Source organism: Bombus bifarius, unplaced genomic scaffold (genome assembly GCF_011952205.1).
Source record: "Bombus bifarius isolate JDL3187 unplaced genomic scaffold, Bbif_JDL3187 scf7180000008014, whole genome shotgun sequence".
NCBI lineage: Eukaryota > Metazoa > Arthropoda > Insecta > Hymenoptera > Apidae > Bombus > Bombus bifarius.
In genome coordinates this window covers 1,087,258-1,110,291 of record NW_022884390.1, presented here as the reverse complement: position 1 = coordinate 1,110,291, position 23,034 = coordinate 1,087,258, and the positions used below count along the sequence as shown (strand labels likewise).

At 32.4% G+C, this 23,034-nt stretch overlaps 4 protein-coding genes across 9 annotated transcripts; 2 read left to right on the top strand and 2 right to left on the bottom strand.

Moving 5' to 3' along the window:
* Positions 1-668: 668 nt before the first annotated feature.
* LOC117207015 (glutamate [NMDA] receptor subunit 1) lies at positions 669-9,384 on the bottom strand. 5 transcript variants are annotated; one of them, XM_033446817.1, is made up of 18 exons: positions 9,218-9,384; positions 8,747-8,924; positions 8,147-8,398; positions 7,161-7,355; positions 6,907-7,007; positions 6,496-6,669; positions 5,626-5,739; positions 5,400-5,547; positions 4,796-5,009; positions 4,586-4,738; positions 4,313-4,470; positions 3,869-4,103; positions 3,418-3,566; positions 2,895-3,052; positions 2,630-2,802; positions 2,171-2,424; positions 2,014-2,089; positions 934-1,065 (listed from the first exon to the last, which is right to left on the bottom strand). In XM_033446817.1, the coding sequence occupies exons 2-17, from the start codon at positions 8,906-8,908 to the stop codon at positions 2,045-2,047; spliced, it is 2,685 nt and encodes an 894-aa protein (XP_033302708.1). In that variant the 5' UTR covers positions 8,909-8,924; positions 9,218-9,384; the 3' UTR covers positions 934-1,065; positions 2,014-2,044. The 5 variants fall into 5 exon arrangements, with proteins under 5 accessions (XP_033302705.1, XP_033302707.1, XP_033302706.1 ...); XM_033446814.1 differs by lacking the exon at positions 2,014-2,089 and having other exon boundaries at positions 669-1,065; XM_033446816.1 differs by lacking the exon at positions 2,014-2,089 and having other exon boundaries at positions 669-1,065; positions 4,586-4,720.
* An 820-nt stretch (positions 9,385-10,204) lies between these two features.
* Positions 10,205-14,661, top strand: LOC117207016 (monocarboxylate transporter 12). Of its 2 annotated transcripts, XM_033446821.1 has the most exons (7): positions 10,205-11,568; positions 11,971-12,114; positions 12,363-12,646; positions 12,758-13,272; positions 13,559-13,779; positions 13,950-14,264; positions 14,534-14,661. In XM_033446821.1, the coding sequence occupies exons 1-6, from the start codon at positions 10,953-10,955 to the stop codon at positions 14,123-14,125; spliced, it is 1,956 nt and encodes a 651-aa protein (XP_033302712.1). In that variant the 5' UTR covers positions 10,205-10,952; the 3' UTR covers positions 14,126-14,264; positions 14,534-14,661. The 2 variants fall into 2 exon arrangements, with proteins under 2 accessions (XP_033302712.1, XP_033302710.1); XM_033446819.1 differs by having other exon boundaries at positions 10,206-11,568; positions 12,363-13,272.
* Positions 14,297-16,117, bottom strand: LOC117207025 (UPF0547 protein C16orf87-like). Its single transcript, XM_033446831.1, has 3 exons — positions 15,812-16,117; positions 15,240-15,428; positions 14,297-15,159 (listed from the first exon to the last, which is right to left on the bottom strand). The coding sequence occupies exons 1-3, from the start codon at positions 15,860-15,862 to the stop codon at positions 14,929-14,931; spliced, it is 471 nt and encodes a 156-aa protein (XP_033302722.1). The 5' UTR covers positions 15,863-16,117; the 3' UTR covers positions 14,297-14,928.
* Positions 16,118-21,167: 5,050 nt separating this feature from the next.
* LOC117207023 (iron-sulfur cluster assembly scaffold protein IscU) lies at positions 21,168-22,623 on the top strand. Its single transcript, XM_033446829.1, has 4 exons — positions 21,168-21,351; positions 21,877-22,101; positions 22,170-22,248; positions 22,485-22,623. Exons 1-4 carry the CDS (start codon positions 21,181-21,183, stop codon positions 22,589-22,591), a joined length of 582 nt encoding a protein of 193 aa, XP_033302720.1. The 5' UTR covers positions 21,168-21,180; the 3' UTR covers positions 22,592-22,623.
* The last annotated feature ends 411 nt before the right edge of the window (positions 22,624-23,034 follow it).

Here is a 23,034-nt window from a genome sequence, read left to right as displayed (position 1 = left end):
CTGAAATGTATTATTTTATCACTTATACAGTTATTATAGAATTTATAAAATTAAAATTAAAATTTTCTAAATTAATCAACTTTTATTTTATTTAGTATTTCTTTTATAGAAAATAAGAAAAATGCATCGATTGGTCTATAAGTAAATATACTTAAATATACTATAGTTCGGTTTAAAGAGATAATAATGACCTTAAATATTTGAAATATCTTCACTTCCGGGCCAGCAACCCGAAGCAATATCTTGTGATATTTTTATCTGTTACTGTTTAAAAAGTATGACTTCATCCAGTAACAAGAAATGCTATAGCATACGTGACAATTTTTATAACAAATACGGCATCAATTAAAGCATAGTTAATTCAGTAAGAATTAAGTAGGAAGATAATTCGTAGAAGTTGCATAAACGTAGTATTATTGGAAAACGCAAATAAAGTAACTTGTTTTGTCAGGGTAAAAGACTACATTAGAATATTCCATAATTAAAAAAAAACTGTTATTATACTTGTTTCTTCAAAATTTTATGAAGTTGTAGGAGATGGATGTAAGAAGTATCCTTAAAACACAAAATTGGCTAATATAGATTAACTGAAGAATGTTGCAAATAAAATGTTGCGCCAATGCAACGTTGTTCCTTAAAGGATTAATGGATACCAAAACACGGTAAGAGAGTCTTTAAAGTAACGGTCTTTATTGTATAAAACAAACTTATCATTTTCAACACAGTTACATATGTGTCATATCTAACAAACTTTTTTCTCAGGTAATAATATAACATGTTGATATTTTACGATGTACAAGTAATCGATGAGGACGAGTTATTTCACACTATGAGATGTGAGACGTTTGCAGTGTATGCAGCGGGCGATAATCTGATATCGTCTGAACGTGGTATAGGTCGTTGACGGATGTCACTGTCCCCTGGCCATGCCCGACCAGGACTTCGCGGAGATACGTTCGATCTAGCTACCGTATCGACTGCTAAACTTACGGTCGTAGGATCGTTAAGGCCGTTACTTTGAATCCTTCGCTGAGCGGCTATCGAAGCTCGTAGAGTCTTTCGTTTCTGCATTTTAAAAATCGAAAGAATAGAAATTAGACAAATATACTAGGGGTATTGAAAAAAAGCTGCATTCGTTTTATTGTTTTGGCTAATTCTACTGAATTTGTATCGTAATACAGCAGTATTTCGTTAAGTAGTCATCGCTATTTTTATCCTTATTCTCAATTAGAATTAAATTGTTAGTAGAATGAGTTTTTGGCGTTACGTTATGTAAAAAGAACAAATGTGTCATATAACTGTTAATAGAGAAGAAAAATACTAGGAATTTTCTGGGATTATACTTCCCTCGATAATTGAGCAGATAAAGTTTCATGACCAGTTAGCGAAGCACTACTGTATGAATTGTATTTGAGATTAACTATAATGATTAGAATGCGGACTTTTATGCGTGTAAGAGAAATTTAAAGGTGCGAAAATGCACACGATGCATTTGAAGATAACACAAGTCCAAGATAGAATACTTTTTCTAATATTTGATAAGAAATACAAATTTCGGCTTAGGTTCCCCTTCTTTAATTGTGCTCATAAGAATATGGATTTGCATAAATATTCGCAGTCTAATGATGATATTTTGCATATACATATATATATATATATAGCTTAACCTTTCTGCAACGGGACTGTAAGAACTAGAGCTCCACTTTTCTTATACACACTTTTGCAAGAAAGAGTCAAAATAAAATATAAAAGGAGAAAAGTATAAAATGCTAACTGTATAAATATTTGATGCATCATAAAAGCAGCAATTATAATGTCAAATACGACGAAGTACTTCTCGTTGCGTATTTTACACTATTTTTTTCTAAAATGCAAAATTGAATTTTACTGCATTAAACATTAACATTAAGTTAGCCTGTTTATATCTAAAGCTTGCAAAGCGTATGAATCGTTGTGCTTTAATCTAGAATGTTTGTGTTCGTTTGACAATCATGTTCTTTTAGGTGTCGTTACTGAAGTCTGTTAGAATTCCTGCGTTGCTCCCCTATTTTGTCCTGGCTGCTTGCGATTTACTGACAAACACAAAATTCTGAGGAATGGAGAACAAAAGACATCGAACGAAAGAAGTTCGATTCCAAATCCAAAATCTATAATCAAGCTTATCCTTTACCTCGATCGCACCTCTCCATTTATCAGCCGCGTGTCTCGCCAGTTCCATCTTTTTCTGCTTGCGAATCTGATGTTTTTTGTACGCTACTTCAATGATGATAAGTCCAATACCACCTATGATTCCAACACCGACCACTATGAATACTCCAGCCATATTTTTTAAGCCTAAAGTATTTGGAGCTTTCTCAAGTTGCTCGCATTGCTGTACGTTACTTCGAAGAATCCAATGGTTGTCAAGGCTTTCCATAAAGCCACCTAATAGTGTAATAAATATTTAGTAACAATTATTGGCAACTTGATGTTTATTTTTATATTACGGGACGTTAATTTATCCAATAATTCTAATTCTATTCTTTTAATGATTCTTATTAATTTTAAATATATGGTTATATATGATATATGATAATTATTTCATTATTAGTTTTTAATTATTTCAGATAATGATTTTTATTGAATTTACTTTCGTGGAAATCCAAGATAGCAAGAGTAACAGCGTCTGCCCATAAGGAACCTTTTTGCAAACCAATCCCATAACCGGAACGGCCAAATAACTCTCCAGCAGTTACCAATTCGCAGTCCTGAGCAGCTTCGAATTCTAATCGAGAACTATCCCAGATAAAAGCCATGAGTTTCCTACAAATACGATAATATCCTTAAAATCGTCAATTCTTGAACTTTAAATTTTTATGATAATCCAAATTTTATTCTTTATTTATTTTTTTTACCCAATTTTTATATCTCTGATAGCTTCTTCAGCAGTGTCGTAATTGTTCGCTTCCATTGTACGATACATATTGGATAATTCTACTTGTCGACGGAAGTACATGTCCACAGCTGAGCCCTTCACCGTGGCGCACGTAAGGTTCTCCATGGTGTTTCTAAGCTGCAAGTATATTCATGATGTTGCACAGGTAGTGTAACGTCTTCGTTACTTTGACTAAAATCAATATGTACGCTGTAGCAAAGGTAACAATAGATGTAATCGATATATTACATATACGTTTGTATACGTATGTAGAGTGATCCAAAAGTAATACAATGAAAAATTAAAGATGTAAATCATTGTTACTACAACAGATTGTAAAATGTTTTTAATATTTTTATATTCAATATCTTTGATATGCATATAATATGATATATATTTATGTAATATAAATTGCTGTAATAACAATTTGCTGTAAATTTTAAGATGATACTTAAGATATAAAAAACAATATTATTTTTATAATTTATTAATTTCATTCTTACTCGAGCATCGTTGATGCCAGTTAATTTAGTTTTCGGCCGTTCCAACACGAGGAAAGCAGCCAAGTTGGCAGTGTAAGAAGCAACGATAATCATTGCAAATCCTGCCCACACCATACCCAACACTCGAGCAGAAAAACTCCGTGGAGTACCTGCAAAAATAATTATGTTTATCCATAATATTTATAAAATTCAGGTAAAATCCTCATTTATAGAGATGAAACTATTTTTACGCGGCGGCATTTTCATCCACGAGTAATCAATTTAATTACACTTCAATTGACAAAAGAATGTTATAAGGCTTACTATAAATATTTTGAAGTTCAATGTTAATAATGATTGATGTCAATGTATGTTTGTAAATAATAATTTGTATAGAATTTAATTTTTTTATACGTCTGAATGAAGTGTCTTTTTATTGTTTCATGGGGAAATAATATAATTAAAATCAAACCTTCCCCGATTCCACTGTTGAGAAGTACTCCCCAGGCGAACCAAACGGCGCTGGACAGATTCAGGGCGTCCTCTTCGGTACCGTCAGTGTTTGCTAGCTTGAACCTCCCGAAAGGTGAGAACCGGTCGAGGAGGTACAAAACTAGAGCCACTACGTGTACCGACACCATCACCAGTATCCATAGAGTGTTGCTGAATGGTTGCAGAAACGACACAAGGGTTGATGATCTTGATGGCTAAACCAAAAATTCTTTTTATAATTTTATATTTTTTTAATTAATAGTTTCAATTACTATTAACTAATTATTAACTATGAACTATGATTTATTTTAAATATTCTTTAATTATTATGATATAATTATAGTTTTAAATTAATCTTTAACCATTTTAAAATATATAACTACTTAGTTATTAATAAATATTACTAGATTATCAGTTATTGTACCTTTTTTTCAAGAATAGTGATGCCTTGATACTTGAACGGCTTGCTGAACTCGATAAATTCGGCGCGTTCCGGATTAATCGTCAAAGGAGCGACGATCATATCTGCTCTTTCATTCACCAATTCTCCGATAAGTCCTGTCCATTCTTTTTTTCCTCCAACTGAAACAAGGAATTTGTAAATTAAATACTAGTATCTGTTTCATAGTCACGTATGTTCTCATCGAAACGAGGCCTTACATCTACAACTGTTCTACCATGCTTCTACTTGTCGCACCTGAATTGTACTTGATCACATAGCTGCCAAATTGTCCATCGGGAGACAGAGCCAAACTATAGGTGAAATTAATGGTCTTTGATAATTCTTTCAACAAATCCATGCAGTATCCCTTACAACAATATGTTTTCGTAGCTGTAAATGTTTGAAGATCTATTGTACATAATGTATAAGATATGCTATATCTTGTGATATTTAGTAAATTCTTACTTTCATGTTCTGTGACGTTAAAATGAGGGCATGGAATTTCTTCTGGAAGACATGGTTCACCGGATGCGATCTCGCGAACGTAAACAAATGGCTTTTCTTCGATAGTAAGTACTTTCAAGTGCGTAGGAATCATAAAACCTTCGGGTTTAGTTTGCAGTCGGCCAGGCCACGTTATGTTGGACTCGTTGACACTTAATGTCATTTTGGTACCATTCTACGGATAATACGAATACCAATACTAGAGAAGTAAAAAGATATCTTCAAACAATTAATTTTTTATGGAAAATATTCAATATTATAATAATATTTAAATTTTGATATGATATCAGATTAAGTAAAATATTAAATTTACTGTAAGATACTATATATAATATAGTATATATAGTATACTATATATAAAAAAGATATTATATTTAAAGAGTATATTCAAGTTATTTTAATAAGATAACTATCTATACTTTTTCAATTAATTATTTAAGGAAAACTTTTGAAGAAGGTAAATAGATTTAAGCTAAAGAGTTTTAACATCTACTTTGTTGTAAATATTTGAGGATTCTTCTGCATTTTTAGTATGTAATTCTATTTATTTTTTAATCTCACTTACAGTTGGATAAAAATACTGCCCAACGGAGACCCTTTTACCATTCTCCTGGATATTAATGATGTCATATTCAGCATAAATGCGATCCCCATTATCATCGAACGCTACTTTGCCAGTCTTACCATCTGATAGTACCTCTTTGAGGATGAATCTAAAACAGAGTGGAACTCATAACAGCAAGATACCATTTGATTTATATCAATAAAAACATAATAGAAGTAAACAGTACTCGAAAAGGCTTTTGCCGGTTTCCCATATCGAGCCAGAATCTCCGCAATCCTTTGGCGCCTCCGTGATTACTTTCGACTTGTTCATTTCTCGTAAGGCGGATACAAGCACTATCCTGAAATGTATATTCTGTTAGATTGTAAAATTATGATCTATCATACATCAGAAAAATTGGAAAATTTAAAATAGTAAAATTTAAGGTATAAATTCTTCTTGATCGAACAATATCCAAATGGTAGATGTATCAATAGTCCGAGACTACTATTTTCATCAAAACCACTTATTACTCCGTGGAATGTTCATTAACTACTAGTTATATTTATCTGAAATGGATAATAGGTTGTTTCACAGAGAGAGAAAGAGAGAGAGAGAGAGAGAGAGAAAGAGAGAAAGAAAAAGAGGGAAAGAGAGAGAGAGAGGGACAGGGCAACGTTACTCGTACACACATATCCTAAACGTTCAAAGCACATTCAGCGTTTCGCTGAACGATACGGAATATCCATTGGACAGATTGGAAGGTGTGCTAAGAGAGTATGTGATCCAGTGATCTGAAATCAGTTGTACATTGCTGTGAAATCAGGATGCGTGTTTCCTGTGCGTTGCATGCAATTTTACAATTCTACATCAGAAAAAGTTTGAATGAAGAAATGTGAGAAAGACATTTGTTTTTGTTTCTTTCTGTTTTGTTGCGAAGTATCGTAAAGATGTCCATTCAATCACTCTAATTGTAAGTCTTCTCATGCGTAGGTATCGTGTGTCCTTTTATTCTCATTTTTTTTTTTTTTTTTTAGGCCTTTTCAGTAGTAAGACACGAAACTACGGACGCAACATACATGCGTGGATGTCTATACGTGATTAGAAAGGAACTGACAGGCTATCGTCGATGTGAGACTTCTCTTTCTCCGCGTTAATTAATTTCAAGCCGAGAAGACCTTCCGGTGCGTTAGGCGCATCTAAGGCTTGCTCCGTCACGATCCAAACATATCCTGCACCAGTCATATTCAATGCTGCTGCGTCTTGAAAAATCACGCTTGCGTCTGTTTTTCTGTTGAAGAGTAAACAAAATTTCATTCGTTCATTTATTCATTATTGTTATTTAGTATTTATTTCTCTTAACAAATAGGATAAAAGTTTAACATCTTTGTTGATAGAGCTTTGTGCGAGCTTTATATCATTTATATAATAGTGATTTGTATATTACAATTATTTTAAATAATTTGAAAAGTTTATTGCTATACAGATTGATGTAAAGCATATTTTAACAGAAGTAATTGGTACTTACGAAGTGTACAAGAGACAAACTCTAGCTTGTGCATTTTTCATCTCCATTAACTGTTCCGTGAAGCTATCTAAACCAGGTTCAAATTCGATCACAGACTCTACCTGTTTTAAATCCATTACAATTCAATTAGAAACTAACAAACTAATTTCGTTATTGTCATAAAATTATGTTATATGTAATTATACAACGTTGTTTTCATAGAATTATTTCTAATAGGTCTTTCAAACAAGATTAGAAAATTTCATTAGATATACCTGAACTTTAATTTCAACATCATCTTCCAAATTCTGGGAAGTCGTCTGAAATCTTCCAAGCAATGCTCGACCATCTGTATCTGAACTATGGATGAAGATCACTTTCTTATAGCTAAAGTGTTGCAATAATTCAACCCATACGTCTGCTTGATGCGAATATGGTGGTACTGTCCTTAGGAAGGAGACGTGAATGTTCTGAAAGAATACTATACTTCAGATAAATCTTGCTATTTTATGTTATTACACAATATTTTCTAGAACTCGCACCATACGTATGCTATACAGATATTTAACGTAACATGTAATACGGATAATGTGACAATGACGTAGTAAGTATTACAGACAATCTTATTTGTACAAATCCTTTGACGAACTACAATTTAACGTGTTCACTGTTGATCGTATTTTCATAACCCGTGCCGCGCCCCAATAAATGTAAAAAGATTCTATTTCTATAATACGAAATTATAAGCACATATATGTCTCGTGCGAATTATTATATTTAACGAATATTATATAATAATATTGAATATTAAACATATTGTACAAATTACAATACTCGATACTCGCCAAATATAATAATTCATACGCTAGCACAATGATATAGTATTGAATATTATGTTGTACGAATTATTATTTTTTTCAAAATTTAGTTACATTTAATCTTTTTTCTATATGCCAGTCGATGTCATACAAATATTATATTTTATAAGAGTACCTGACGAAATCGAATTTGCAATATACGCAGTGAATGTGTTAAATGTGCTGTATGATATTTGTTATAATAAATTAGAAATTAAATGTTAATTAACATCGTAGATAATTTATATTTATAGTTAGTTATTTTTAATAACTTGAACAATTAATATTACATTTTATAAAAGAAAATGTATGTAAATTTTTCACTGTTTTAGAATATCTCAATAATTCTAATCAATTTTCATGTGTAGAGTAGAGATCTTCGTTATATTTGCTAATGGACTCACTTTGTCAGAGAATGCGGAATCTCTTGAAGATATACCTATAACGGGTATATGATAAAAGCCACTTGTATAAGAAACAGCAGCTGGTGACAGATCCCCTGTAAGGGGATGAGAAACTACCACCGCGTACACTTGTTCCGCTATCAAAGAGTTACACACGCTCAAAGCCGTCTTAATTGGATTGGAGTCCATTTCAATTACCGTGTGCTTATAAGTCACTCCCTTATTGACATATTGCGAGTTGAAGTTCAAAGTCTAGAAACCGGGGCAAATATGGAATTAATTATGACTCAATACTTCCTTGGAAAGTACGACGAATAAACATCTACAATTATCCTTTGACTAACTATTCGATGTTTCATTAAATAGAACAGTTAAATTTCAATTTATTGTATATTCGAACTGAACTTCTTTGCATTATAGAGATGGAATTGAATTTAAAAATTAAGATAACTTGATTAAACTAAACTAGAATTTAATAAATTCTTAAAATGAAGCGAATTAAGTTTCAGACATAACTACTTTAAATAAGAAGTTAACTAATAAGAAGGTCTTATACAAAAAGATTAAATTATAGGAATGTTTTCATTGAATATTACTTACGTTTAGCGTTCGTTTGAAATACTCTTTGCTGTCATTATTGGAGAAAACGCCACCGATCATAAAGAAGGTGGGATTGTTGAATTGGCTCGCGACGAGTCCATTGTGCACTTCATCGTTCAAAACAATTAAGGAAATGAACAATGCGACACCCTCGTATTTCATTATTAGGAAGTTCGATCTAGGAAAAAAAAATGAATTTCAAAATGGATTTCATCGAAGAACTAAAATATAAATAGGGATAATATACAATAAAGAATTATACATACATACATAATGAACCATAAAAATTGTGGCAGTTTTTAATAATTATAATCATAATAGGAGATCTACAATTAATTATATTAACACGTCACAATAAATTTAACGTTATATCGTAAATAATTTGCAAGAACATAAATTTCAACTACATGTTATTCTTCTGAAGCAGTTTATCTCCAAAGACATTTTCTCAAAAATGAAATCTGAACGTACCGGATCAGTCTACAGTCGTTGATCGTTCACGTAATATTCAAGGATGTACGGATTGGCTGGTGATTCATTTAAAACCCGTTCACGCCCTTATCTGACAATGAGTGCACCATGAACAGACCCAGTGTTAACGTCGAGCGCGAAGGTGGATCTGAAAGACAGAAGTCGGAGATTCATTGATCCGTTTGGATGCTGCGCACAGACTTCGTCCCCACTATTGCAATATTAGGATGTTTTCCTATTTTCCAGGCAACCTTACAATTTCTTTCTGACCGTTGCAATAATCTACACTTCCCTGCTCGTTTCAAACTCCTTATTTCTTCCTTATTCTCAGGATTATTTAGATCTCGACCAAACGTGCATTTAATCTCCCAATACAACTAAAGTACAGTAGAATTTCACTTATCAAAATGAAATTTTAGTTAGTGAGACTAACTCAACTTCTGCTGATTGAATTCATTTATCTAAGTTGGTCTGAGTTCTATTTTCGTAAACGAGAAATGATAAATAGTGGGGAAAATCGATCAATTCTTATCATACAGTGGTGTGCAAAAGTTTCTGGGCAGATAGTATTTCTTTTTATATATCCTAAATATTTTTAATATTTTAAAGAATATTTTAAAGAACAGCTTAAAGATATTTTAAATAATTTTAATTAATATTGCGTAACTATACAACAGTTTATTGTCTTTCTTACTTGGCATGTTTCGTAACCAACGTTAGTTCATATTCTTTTAGCCAAATTGCTTATTATCAAAACAATTAAGAACATCCTATAAACATACAAAATATAAACAACTAAGAATAATTTAATTCTAATTCAAAGTTGTTTCTTCCATAGATTCATAGCATAAGAAGAAAAAGAAGCATTGCCAGGAGAGTTTAAAAGAACTTCCCAATGGTCGTAACAACTCGTACTATCTCCCTGGAATCAGTGTCTCTCCACCGATTAATTCCGATGACCTCCATCGTTTCTAAAGATGTTGAAATAATTGAAGCTGCAAAACGGGAAGGGACACGCGATGCAGGCCGATCGAAGATCGTCCAGGCGTAGGGACTACAGGGTGGAAATGGTCATACAAGCTAGTGGAGGCCAAGGCGGATGGAAAAGTGGGTCGACCGGCAGGACAATAAACCGATAGGCCCCTGCATTGTTTCCAAGCCACGTGGTGGTGACTACACCGCGAGATGCCAGTGCGTCAGTTGTGGCTGCATATTGATCTCGTAAGTTTCCACTCGGTGGCGACCTCCTCTGCGTGCGCACCCTTTTCACTTCGGTTATTTACCAAGCACCCTTAGACAGAGTCAGGAGAACCTTGGAGAACGTGTAAATGGTGAGAAGGAAGTCAACGGTAGATAGGTAACAACAAAGTCAAATCGGGGTGGACCGATTTTGATAAGGTGCATGTCGAAAGACCAGGAAGATTACATTTGGAGAGTTTAAACAATAGAAAAAGAAGAATAGAGAAAAGTAGATAGAACAGAAGTTGACATCTAATAAGATAGATAGAGGAAGATATAGAAAACGATCCCAGGACATAGAGACAAGTACATAAATAGAAATATAGAGTGTTAGAAAAACGAAGATTCCGTTTTTTTATCAGAGATAAAAGAGAATCGGAAGAGGTGAAGCAGGTGAAAAGAAGACTGTTTGCCAGCAGAAGCAAACGAAGGAGAGGAAAAGCAACGTAACTCCAATGTATTACGGTCCCCCTCGCGTGAACGAATCCACGGAAATATGTCATTACCACGAGAATGGAGCCTGCAGGATTCGGTTGAGCGTGACGCTGTCGCCTGTGCGACAGCGTCGCAGGAGATGGTCGGCACCACTGTCATCGACGAGAATATGAATCAACAAAATCAACTGGGCTCCCTTTTGTCGATACATTCGGCGCCCGTCTTCGATTTGAGCACAGGTGTACCCTCGCCAAAAAGGCCAGCCTCGTTGGCCGTCCAGGCAACAGCAACTTCAACACCGATCGTGCCACCGCATCTTCAGAGTCCAGAGACTATCGAGGACGAGGATAACGATAATCTCCTGACCATATCGAGTCTCACGGCCAGGCCATTGATTGCCAAGTCTCATGAACTTCGATCGAGCATAACTTCTAGTACCAAGAAGAAAAAACCTAAGTGCGAAACGAAAAAATCGAGAAATATCAAGTATGTTCCATTAGATGGTGGTTATGGCTGGGTGATCGTTTGCGGAGCATTTTTCGTTCAGTTCTGGGTGACTGGACTGATGAAATCTTACGGGGTGCTGTACGTTGAGGTGATGGAAACGTTTAAGGATTCCACAGCTTCGGTCGCTTCTTGGATACCCGCTATCTTATCTTGTCTTTGTCTCGCGCTTGGTAAGTATTTGCCAAGATGTTTTAGTGAAAAGTAGGTTTTTTAGAAGTCTAATCAATATTTTAATAAAATAATAATACTAAAAATGTGACACAACTCTAAACAAATTATTCAGGGAAAACGAGAAACTATTTGGAAACTTATAAAAAATTATTTACTAAACACATAATGTTAAAGTAAAGAATAAACACTAGAATGATAGATAGATAGATGATCAAATATTATTTTTGTAATTTTCCATTCTTAACTTTCTTGAGATCGTTCTTTGACGATTTTGATGCTCATCTAACACAGGATTGAATTATTTTGAGTTGTGACACTTTTGAAGTACATGTGCGACTATGACAATGTGAAGAGATTGTGCTATTATCCTAAATATTAATATGTGAATAATCCAAATACAGCTCCAGTGACGAGCATGCTGTGCCAGAAGTATAGTTGTCGGGCTGTCGTTTTCATCGGTGGATTGTTCTGTGCTTTAGGATTAACGATAAGTTACTTTGCAACAAAGTTGATACATCTCTTTTTTACATTTGGAGTTCTGACAGGTTCGTGGGTAATCGATTTTATCAAATTTCTTCGCCGTGCGTTCGTCTCAATATATGTATGTATATGTATATAATCAGGTTTCGTCATTGGGTTACGTAAGAAAATGCGGATAGCATGCTTGAAAGAAAGAAAGCAAGAATATGATACGAACGAACAACTGGACAATACAATTAATCCAATTATAAACATCTAAATATTTGTACAATGACAATATTTATTGTCATATCAATTAATATAACAATTTTAGGCATTGGCAGCGGTCTGTCGACAACACCAGGTATCATTCTCGTCTCACAATACTTCGACAAGCATCGAGCACTAGCAAATGGAATATGCGTATCTGGTACAGCAGCTGGCAGTTTCGTGTTTCCGCTTTTGATCAAGGTTCTCGTGGATAATTTTGGTTTCCACGGTACCATCCTTTTACTTGGTGGTTGTATGCTTCACGTGTGTGTCAGCGCAACCCTATACCGGCCACTGGAGAACAATTACGCGCCAGAAGACACAGAGATGCCGGAAAAGGCGGAAAAGGTCGAGAGCACAGCAAAGGAATTAGAGACGGCAAAACAACAGAAGTTAGATTTAATATTCGCCAATGATTCGACTACGAAACATAATCTGTTGAACGAATTATTTCATCAGAACGGTGTAGTGGCGGTCGAGCTGACAGACAGTGACGAGGAGAAAGACGTTGTGGGCGAGTGTCTACAGATGAAACCGATCTCGAAGATACGTAGCTCGAGTATATTACACAGTGTCGAAGATCTATCGACCGATTCTACGTGCGTTTACAAGGCAAGGTCGTCGTTAAAGTCGCTGAAGTCGTCAGTCACGGCGGTATATCCAGTTCCTCAGAACGAGTCACAACTGCCAAAGGAAAAGAAGACAGTGATGCAAAGGATAGCGCAATACATCGATCTGTCTCTATTGAAAAATCCTCAATTCATGATGATGTGTTTGTCCGTTAGTCTTATGTCAACCGGAAGTCCGTATATGCTGTACTATCTTCCGGCATACGTACACGCTGCTGGTTATACGAAATCGGAAGCTGGATACCTGGTCGCTATTTCCGCTGCGCTTGATTTATGCGGAAGATTAGGACTTGGATGGCTTTCGGATTTGAAACTTTTTGATCGGCGGAAAGGATACATTGGAAGGTACGTTCGAGAAATTTTTATACTGCATCCACAAAATGCATTTGCATAGATCCTTATTTTCCAATAAAATATTTTTTTTTATCAGATTCTACGTTTCATTTTCATAGTATTGAATTTTTATAGTCATATGGAAGTATTACTAAATGATGTGAAATTTAATACGCTTGAACCTAATTTAATGTGCACACCCTATAGGAAATATAGGTGTGCAAATCATTTTTGTATATAATCCTTATTTTTGTATTATTGAACTTTACTATTTAATAAAAATTTTCTTCTTAAACAGTGTCGTGGGTGCTGGTGTAGCTGTACTGGCAATTCCAGTGGCCCATTCTTTCTACGTGTTAGCATGTTCTGTAGGCATGTATGGACTATGCTTAGGCTGTTGGTTCCTCTTGGTTCCCGTCCTTCTCGCAGACCAATACGGAACTGATAAAATATCCTCTACTTATGGTCTTGTCAGGATGTTCCAGAGCGTTGGAGCTATTTCTATTCCGCCTTTAGCAGGTATGAAATTATTTGAATTTTAATACAGTACAGCGTTTAAAATAAATATTAATTGCAATTAATGAACTTAAAAGTATTCGATTCTGTGTAGTAGTCGCAGAGGTATTGTCTTGCTTAAATAAACAAATAATCAGTGTTATTTATGTTAATGTTTTCATGTTATATTGCAGGTTACCTGCGCGATGTAACAGGGAGTTACGCCGTATGTTTTCTATGCATGGGTACGTGCATGGTCATGGGAGGTCTACCTTTACTCCTGGTTTTTAACGAAGTATCGGAATCATCGAAGATGACTGTTAATAATGAGAACAGTAACTGTCAAGGAGAGGTGGTTGCAAAAGAATAAAAATATTTTGCGAATGTGATTGAATGTGTATTAGAAATCTAATAAATCACAACATTTGTCGCTACAATTATTCTACTATGATGTATTGCTTCGTTCAGTGTATTCGAAACGTTTACATAAAATACCTCGTTCGCGGCAGGTAAGGGTAATTTTTATAAGTTTCTATATAAATGCACATGTCTCATTTTGTTTTATTGGTAAACGACACTCTCATTTACACATTTACGTTTAAAAATAAAAAGAAATAACATAGGACAAAAACGTTCTTATACATACTAGATTTATATACAATGTAAAGAACTACTTTTAAAAAACAATCTGGTTTCCAGTTGTAATTTGTCTTATATATTACACATAAACACTATGTACATTATTCATATTTACATGTTACATTATGATTATTTGTAGAAAATGAAGAATTGCGGCAGGTCCTACGATGAAAGAAACAATCTCTTAGTAGGAAATACATATTTTTCATACAAACAGATGTAATTAAACACAATGATCTTTAATAAAAATTGTATTCTTTTCACTTATGTAGTCTTAATTTGTCTACTTTCGAAGATAATGTATAAATTAATGCTCAAAAACTTTATAAATCTCAAAATTACCATAAATTAATTCATGCTAATTAATGCTATTAATTCATGCATAACATTATGTAATACTATTTTAATTTTCCTTGATGCAATGAATAGATAGCATTTCAAATATAGTCCAGCGTCTATATAAAATGATTACTTTCTACTAAAAATGGACACTAGTATTTCTTATAGTACAAAATATGATACAATAGAAAAAAATTATGTCGGTTTCCAGGCTACAACTCTCATTTTATTATTTAATTCTTGCAGTATCAAAGAGCATGTGAGCTGTTTCTCTGGTGATAGACCATTGATTCCTTCCATTTCATCATCATCATCTCCTAGTCCATTACTACTTCCACTTTTCCCTTTACCTTTTACCTTTCGTTTCTTCTTCTTGTTTAGCTGTCTACAGTCTATGTCACTAGCAGCATCTGTTGCTTTTCTGATCTATAATGATTGAATTTTTTTACACAAATTATTCATTTCAAAATATATATTTATATATAGAATATTAAAGAATATCTTACTTTTGCACTCTTTTTTGATTGTTTATCGTATTCTAAAGCATCATAATAATTTGGTTTCTCACGCTTGATTCGATTGGTTCGTCTTGTTTTCATTACTCCATTATCAGGACTAGGAGGACTTTTTATTGAATTTCGTCTTGCATTAAAGAATGAATGCCCACATGGACAAGCTTTGCAAGCTACAGGTACCTTAATAAACAAATACATATAATTAATATAAAGTGATATAAATAAGTTATCAATTGTATACATATATAATTGAATAAATATATAAAATTTGTTTGCACTCAAAATTAAAATTTAATATTTTTTCTTATACACGTATAAAAAAATTAATTATTCAAAGCTTACATTAAAATATACAATGAAATAATTAATTATATAGTAGATAGTAGAAAAATTTATGACAAAATAATCTTATTTCCGTTTTACTGAAGTTTTTCCAGTTCATTTAAAAAGTCTTAGTGTAATAAATAAATAAAGCTACAAAAAATATTCAAAATAAAATTAATATATATATGTGTATAACTGTTTGGTATAAATATAAAATAATTATTATAATATAAAATTACCTGCTGTTCACATTTTGGGCAGCCTTTACTGATTGTTTTAGTCTTGGCCATATTACGGAAAAATATTTAATAAGGATAAGGTTATTTACAATTAAAAAATATGACTAGATAACTATATCGTTAAACCATGTCGTTGAATATTGACATCATAGCACGAAAATAGCTTTTATATCGATGAGAATGCATTTTAAGAGCGTTCACTATAACGTTGAGTATTTTTTTTTTACATTTAACATAACGCTAATAAGTAATGACAACCGTAATGTATAAAAGGAACACAATGTAAAGTGATTCGTACTTCAATTGATAGATGGCAGTGAAAGTCAATTACGAGAATGGACCAATCGCAGAATTCATGCTATTTCACATTGTGAAAATGTATTTCCAGTTTTCAGCTTAGTAAGTATTTAAGCTTTGTGATAACACGATATTTGTGCATAGTCTTTCTACTCTTTCTCTTCATTACATTTTTGTTATTGTTTTCTCAGATGTAGATATTATTATACTTAATCATATTTTAATGAATGAATGTACGAAATATGAACATACTTAAATAAGTACACATCGAAAATTTCTATATGTAATATGTATGTTTTACATACGTAAATATACGATATGTAAATTATTTATCTTTGATATTATCAATGTTCATAAAATTTATTTTTAATATTTATTTAACTTTCATGGTGGCTTACATTATTAATAATATAGGTAGTTAATTGTTAGTATCAGATCAAAGTTTATTGTCATTTTAGCATTATGTATTTACATAAACTAATTGATATCTATTCTATATTAATAAAATAAACCTAAAAATCCTATCTTTTTAAATTGTATTCGATTATGGTATTCTTAATTGCTCCTTTTCTTGCTCGTTTAATATAAATGCGTTTTATCATTCTTGAAATAGTTGTTAAATCTTTCGAGTTCTAATCAAACACTCGTTGCCTTAAGACGTTGAACTTTAATGGTTAAGATTTATTGATAACTTTTTCATATCTCATGTATTACGTATTTTTAAGATGATCGTGGTATTTTAATTTCATTGTAAAGCACTTCAATTTTTAAAGATCTGTTTTTACCAGGTATCTGAATTGGTTAGGTTGGGGTATGTACATTTTGTTCAATAACAAAGATATACATATTACTAATTAATATTTCTAGATTTTATCTTTTTTCGCTTCTAAATATTATTTTTTAAAATGAACGGTATACATTTTAATCAAATTAATTGCTTATTTTTCAATAATTTTAGTACACAAGTATTTTAAATAATTTTAGTAAAAATATCCTTTTCCTCTTAGTTTTATTACTTTATTATTTCCAGCCTGTTACTTTTTACTTTTTACCTTTGCAAACTTTCTACCAGTATTAAACAAAGAGTTATCGTTTTTACTTAGTGCAGTATTTTCTTATATAATTCTTTAGCCTTCCCGCGTTGATAAATAATCGGATAAAAGACAGATGTTCCCTAAAATAATTCTCTTATCTCATATATTAATACTACCCTGACTTTTTAAGCACATTTTCACTTCATCGACTGATATCAAAGTATGTACCCAAGTAAGGTGAATGTTCCATCTTACGCGTATTTATTCCACGCACAATTTTCTTCAAATTATTTCTTTTTAACCACTTATTAGATACATATATATATATGATTTTATAGCATAATAATTTCATAATTAAGTTTGTTAATTTTTTACATATTATTCATCCAATTATCTTGATTTTATGTCAGTGTTAATAAAGGATCTTATTCTAATTCTTTACTGAGTCTGCACGTTAACTACAAGAACAATAGTGTAACTTGTCGACGAACTGTGTAATTATCTTTCTCTGTTATCTATTCTCAGCTTTATCACATTACATACGTGAGATGATTTTTAAAACAATGTTTTACTCATTACTAAATGCAGTAGCTCACAAAAGTAATCGAACACTTATTTAATAGAAGATTTCTATAAGTGTTTAGGACGATTTAAGTAAACAACTGTACGTGTTACGTATTTTCTGCAACCAAATTTTTGTATATTACATAGTATATTCCGCATTTCTCAGTCTTTCCCATTCTATTGTATTAATTAATCCTTCATGGCCTACAACATCCTCATCTTTTTTTTACCAGTCGTAGGACAAGAAACAACAATACGCGAAGCAATTGGAAAGTTACTTCAGTATTTACCTTCGATTTTTAAATTCTGCCCGAAATTTGACGCGATTCCTCGTGATGATGTACGACGAAAGTGACAAACTCTCTTCGCATTTCTTTGCCGATATTGGCTCTTTATTGAAGTAATATTATTCATTCGTTTTATGAAAGTTATTGAAGTTACTGACGATCTATCTTGGGCATTAAAGTCGACACTTGTATTATCGGATACGTCCGCATTCTCTCCACTATCTGATATGGAACAGCGCACGAGTTTATTGGATTCCGAATGTTGAAATTCTGCATCTTCGATTTCTTCATACTCATTAGTCATAATATTAGTCTGTTTATCCATTTCTTTATTTTTATTTATAACATTGCAAAAGCAATCTCCTGATGCTTCTTTTTTATATCCTTTCCCTTTTCTATCTACAAATAACTAATAACTATTTATAAATAACTGATCACCGTGAGCAAGGTCTTTTGGTGCTTTTTTCATTTCGACTATTTTTCACCTGTTACGATATTGCCAAACGTCTGAGTACTTTCGCTCCTCTTCGTTTCTTTGTCGATCCTAGCTCTTTCGGTTTCTACTTTTAACATTTTATCATGGCAACCATTTTTCTTCGAGAATTCACAATCATTCTTTTTAGCCATATTATGTCCCCATTTAGCAGTCATCGATGGTGACGCCCAGTCAAGGTCACACTTAGAAACGTGCCTTTTGTTTCCAATGCACGTGTAACTATGCTTCTTAGAACCTGGAATAAAATTCCTTCGACTTTTTGTAACTGAATGTTTCGTAACGCAATCCCTGATCTTATTTTGCTCGTTCGAGGCTTTTTTACAGATACACGAGCGCGTGTTTCGACCAGACGTGTTTGCAGAGATTTGCTCAATTTTCAGATCAGGGCTATTACAGTGATAACACATCAGTTTTAGTTCTTGCTTAGGGAAGATCGCGTCCTTTGTTTCTGTGCAATGGTCTAGTCTGTTTTGTTCCCCAAATTGTTTCCTCACCTTCTGCATACAAGTGTACATCTTCTGCTTTGTCCATTCATAATTTTTCTCTCGCTTCATATATACTCGTTGTTTATGTTTCGCGTACCTTTTTGGGTCTGGTGTACAAAATTCTAACTTTTTTTTCGGAGAAATTAATTTCTCTGGTTTCCGTTTGCAATAAATATTTTCGCATTCTTCACACAATACGCTATTCGACAAGCTCACATCTTTCAATGGACTCGTACAATTACGAACACAATGTATACTTGAAAGGATATAACTATGTAGTATACAATTGCAACAGGCAATATTATTAGGATACATTTGGGTATTTACCTCTGTGTGTTTTCTGGGAAAAGATTCTTGTACTTCACCGATTTTATCTTTTAGTATTATACTAGTTTGTGCAATTCCATCGGCTGCATTTTTAGAAGTAGTTTGGCCTTCCTTTTTAGTAATTATTCCATTTTCTAAATTATTCTTTGATGCAAATTGCTTTTTATCGTTCAATTGATCCTTTTTGTGATGTGTATATTTAGAATGAGTATGCTTGTTAAGATTTTTATTAGAAATAATTTCTTGAGACTTAGGACGAGTTTTTTCTACAACAGTCTCAGTACGTTGGTCACGTTTCACTTTTTCTGTAGGTTTCCTGCGATTCGATAATTCCGAGTTTTTCTTAAAGGATAACTGACTAGTGTATCTGTTTTCTTTTTTCCGGACTCCCTGCAAATTGTCATTGAATGTTCTCTCAATTAGCGAATAATTTGATTCTTGGTGTCCTTCTTGAGGAGGATCTTTTTTATCATCAATATGAACTTTATTAAATTGACACGGGACACCGCGTTCTATTTCTGCCTCGTCGTCTCCATCGTACACGCACGCAAATCGTGTAGAACAAATATTTTTGGTGCGAAAAAATCGCAATCGAGGATATTTACTGGACTGGCTTCGATGAAGAGTTCTAGTTTTCCATGGATCAGGAATTCCTTGTATAAAAGGTAAACGTGTATCGTTCCATAGCCTATCAGTGATGAAATATCTGGTACAGAAAGGTATTAAATTTTTCTGTAATACGTACGCCTCCGTACAAAATCCCTTACAAAATCCCTTAGCAATTAAATACTCTTTCCAAGTATCAGGAATACCTCGACGCACATTGGAATAATTTTCTTGTCGTTGATAAGACGAAAACGTGATAAATGGTTGTGTGCTCATTAATCTTGGAGAAGAAAATGGTCCTCGTACTACTTCATGGACATCGATATACTTTTTTTTTTTTAATCGTTTTGGTGATGTCCATTTTTGGGTCCATCCAGTGTAGACGTTAATACTGCAATCTGGATGCATCAAAACGATTCAATTCTTCCATAGGATCATTTGAAAACAATTGTGAATGCGTTACGATACGATAGTTTTATTATTTTATGCTATAAAGGCAATTATGTTATCATTTTTTGTAAATATTCTATCCTTTCAACTTATTTAAAATATATACGACATACTTAAAGTATTAATATTATTTAGATTTTGTAATTTCTTATTCGATATGTCATTCTTGAAATTGTAAGTTAGATAGATATTGAAATATATATGTAGATATCGGATTTAATATTAACTTCACATGTAAATAAATCGCAGCAATTCTTATAATACTTAAAATTGGCAAATTAATTGGCGATTAAAAATATTATCATATACAAAAACATAGGAGAAAGGCACGATAGATCATATTTTTGGTTTTTTGTATGACAACGACTTTAAAATCCGATATCTTATAAACCAATCACATGCTTGTTGAATTTCTTTAAAAAATATTTACATTAAAAATATTGATTTCTTAGAAGTATTGATTATCATATTCTAAATATTAGAGATATACCATTAATTGCTTGCGGAAAAGCTCGTAGATTTGTCTTTTGATGCTAAAAGGTTTATATATATCTTTGAGCTGAATCGATTGATCCTCTTCTTAAGTATGTTATATTAAAGTATATCTCCTTAACCATGAAATAACATCAAAAGCAGAAAATCAACAACATTTTCTGTGATCTTCATAGATATAATCAATTATGACGCAAATTATTATTTTTAAAGTATGAGACTAATTAAATGAATATGATTTGTTGGTACAACGAAATAGTAATAGGGAATCCTTTCTTGTTCTTATATATCTCCAGGCTGAAGCAGAGTTACCAACACTTCAGGCATACTCATGCGCAGCTTGAAATCGATTGTTTCAATAAAGAGTTGCGTAAAGTGTAAGCACAACAATGAGTTTCTTCTGTTAAACACGATGTCTCTACTACGATCGTTGCCTTCGGGGCTCAATAAAGCCTCGAAATTAACATTTCGAAGCGTTCCATCTGTATCTTATCATCCAAATGTGGGTATTTATTGGTTTAACTTGCGGTATTGATCTTGGACAGTTTTGACAGACGTATTGCATTACATTTTGCAATCAATATTGTATCTATTATTAAGACATATACACAGAAAGTTTGACCTTCATGTATAACATTGATGCAGTTATATCTTAAAAATACATTTTTACAAACCTAACAATTTACATATTATATCGATTTTATAGTATTCAACAGCATTTAGGTTATCTTCATACTTTATTGGTAAAATGACAATCATCTTTTCCAAAATTAATTAATATATTCGTTTGTTAATATAATAAGTATAATTAATAATTTACCAATTATTTTACAACATAAGAAACAAATGAAACATTAATTACGATAAAGCTTTATATCATATTAGCATCATATATATATAATACATGTATATAGTAAACTATATACATGTATTATATAACATATTTATATTAATTTTTATTTATTGTGTACATATTATAATCATATTATAATCATATTTTATATTTTATATTTTGATTATGTTGCAGGTGATAGATCATTATGAAAATCCAAGAAACGTAGGTTCTTTGGATAAAAATGACCCCAAGGTTGGTACAGGTGTTGTGGGAGCACCAGCCTGCGGAGATGTAATGAAACATCAGATTAAGGTTGACGAACAAGGAAAGATCATTGATGCTAAGTTTAAAACTTTTGGCTGTGGTTCTGCTATTGCTTCCAGTTCCTTAGCTACAGAATGGGTCAAAGGAAAAACTGTAAGTATTATTGTGTTTCCAAAAACTATTCGTTTAAAACAAAGGTAATTAATTGATTTCTATCATAGGTCGATGAAGCACTGGCCCTCAAAAATACTGACATTGCTAAAGAATTATGCTTACCACCCGTCAAGCTCCATTGTTCAAGTAAGTGGTATTTATTAATAAATTTAATATTTAAATATTAGAGTACGAGTAGAAAAATTGTGAAGACTGTCGTAAAGAAATAAATATCCAATAGTTTTGTAAAGTAAGACAAACTTAAAGTATCCATTTAGATGGAATATTTAACAACTAGTTATCTCTACTCTGGAAGTATTCAGTATAATTAATATTGAGAAAAATAATTACATTATTTAACATTATTCTTTTATATATTGTAGTGCTTGCAGAAGATGCAATTAAGGCTGCTTTGTCAGATTACAGTATAAAACAAAAGCAAAAATTGAAAATCAATGAGAATAGTGATAAGACAAGTGAAGCACTATAATGTGGACTATATCCAGATGTAGTATTCAGTATGTTCAGCTTTGCTCTGTTCTACTAATTGTGACATTTACATAAATTAAAATGTTATAAATTAAAATCATATGTAGAAGCACTTATAGATGTATGCTATCTTTTCTTCTTTCAGAAAAGAAAATAAATATATTTAATTAAAAATTTTTTATTAGAACATTTATTTATATATCAATACTATCATCAATTTATCATTACCTCTGATTTCGTTAAATAATTTCATGAAGTACCAATTACACCAAGTTTCGTATTATTACTTTGAAATGATCTTCCATTATTCTTACTCTTCAATTGTAGAAGTTAAGAAATGATACATCCAATGGGAAACTTTCTTACAATGCTGTTGCTGTTTATTAGAACAATATGCGAACAAATAAAGCAGCATGTCGTTGTGATAAACATTTTTGTTGACAC

Bases quoted from the DNA above. Each gene is read 5' to 3' on its own strand.
- LOC117207015 (XM_033446814.1), bottom strand. From the start codon at position 8,908: ATGAAATACGAGGGTGTCGCATTGTTCATTTCCTTAATTGTTTTGAAC. The intron at 7,008-7,160 runs GTATATCTAATG...GATTTAAAACAG, and splicing joins ATGTTGAAATTAAAGTTCAG to GTAGAGTCTGTGATCGAATT. The intron at 2,425-2,629 runs GTAAATTCAATA...TTACACTATTAG, and splicing joins TATCTTGGATTTCCACGAAA to GTGGCTTTATGGAAAGCCTT.
- LOC117207016 (XM_033446819.1), top strand. From the start codon at position 10,953: ATGTCATTACCACGAGAATGGAGCCTGCAGGATTCGGTTGAGCGTGAC. The intron at 11,569-11,970 runs GTAAGTATTTGC...ATCCAAATACAG, and splicing joins TTGTCTTTGTCTCGCGCTTG to CTCCAGTGACGAGCATGCTG. The intron at 12,115-12,362 runs GTTCGTGGGTAA...TAACAATTTTAG, and splicing joins TACATTTGGAGTTCTGACAG to GCATTGGCAGCGGTCTGTCG.
- LOC117207025 (XM_033446831.1), bottom strand. From the start codon at position 15,862: ATGGCCAAGACTAAAACAATCAGTAAAGGCTGCCCAAAATGTGAACAG. The intron at 15,429-15,811 runs GTAATTTTATAT...TTGTTTATTAAG, and splicing joins GCCCAAAATGTGAACAGCAG to GTACCTGTAGCTTGCAAAGC. The intron at 15,160-15,239 runs GTAAGATATTCT...CAATCATTATAG, and splicing joins AATCAAAAAAGAGTGCAAAA to ATCAGAAAAGCAACAGATGC.
- LOC117207023 (XM_033446829.1), top strand. From the start codon at position 21,181: ATGCGCAGCTTGAAATCGATTGTTTCAATAAAGAGTTGCGTAAAGTGT. The intron at 22,102-22,169 runs GTAAGTATTATT...TTTCTATCATAG, and splicing joins AATGGGTCAAAGGAAAAACT to GTCGATGAAGCACTGGCCCT. The intron at 22,249-22,484 runs GTAAGTGGTATT...TATATATTGTAG, and splicing joins CGTCAAGCTCCATTGTTCAA to TGCTTGCAGAAGATGCAATT.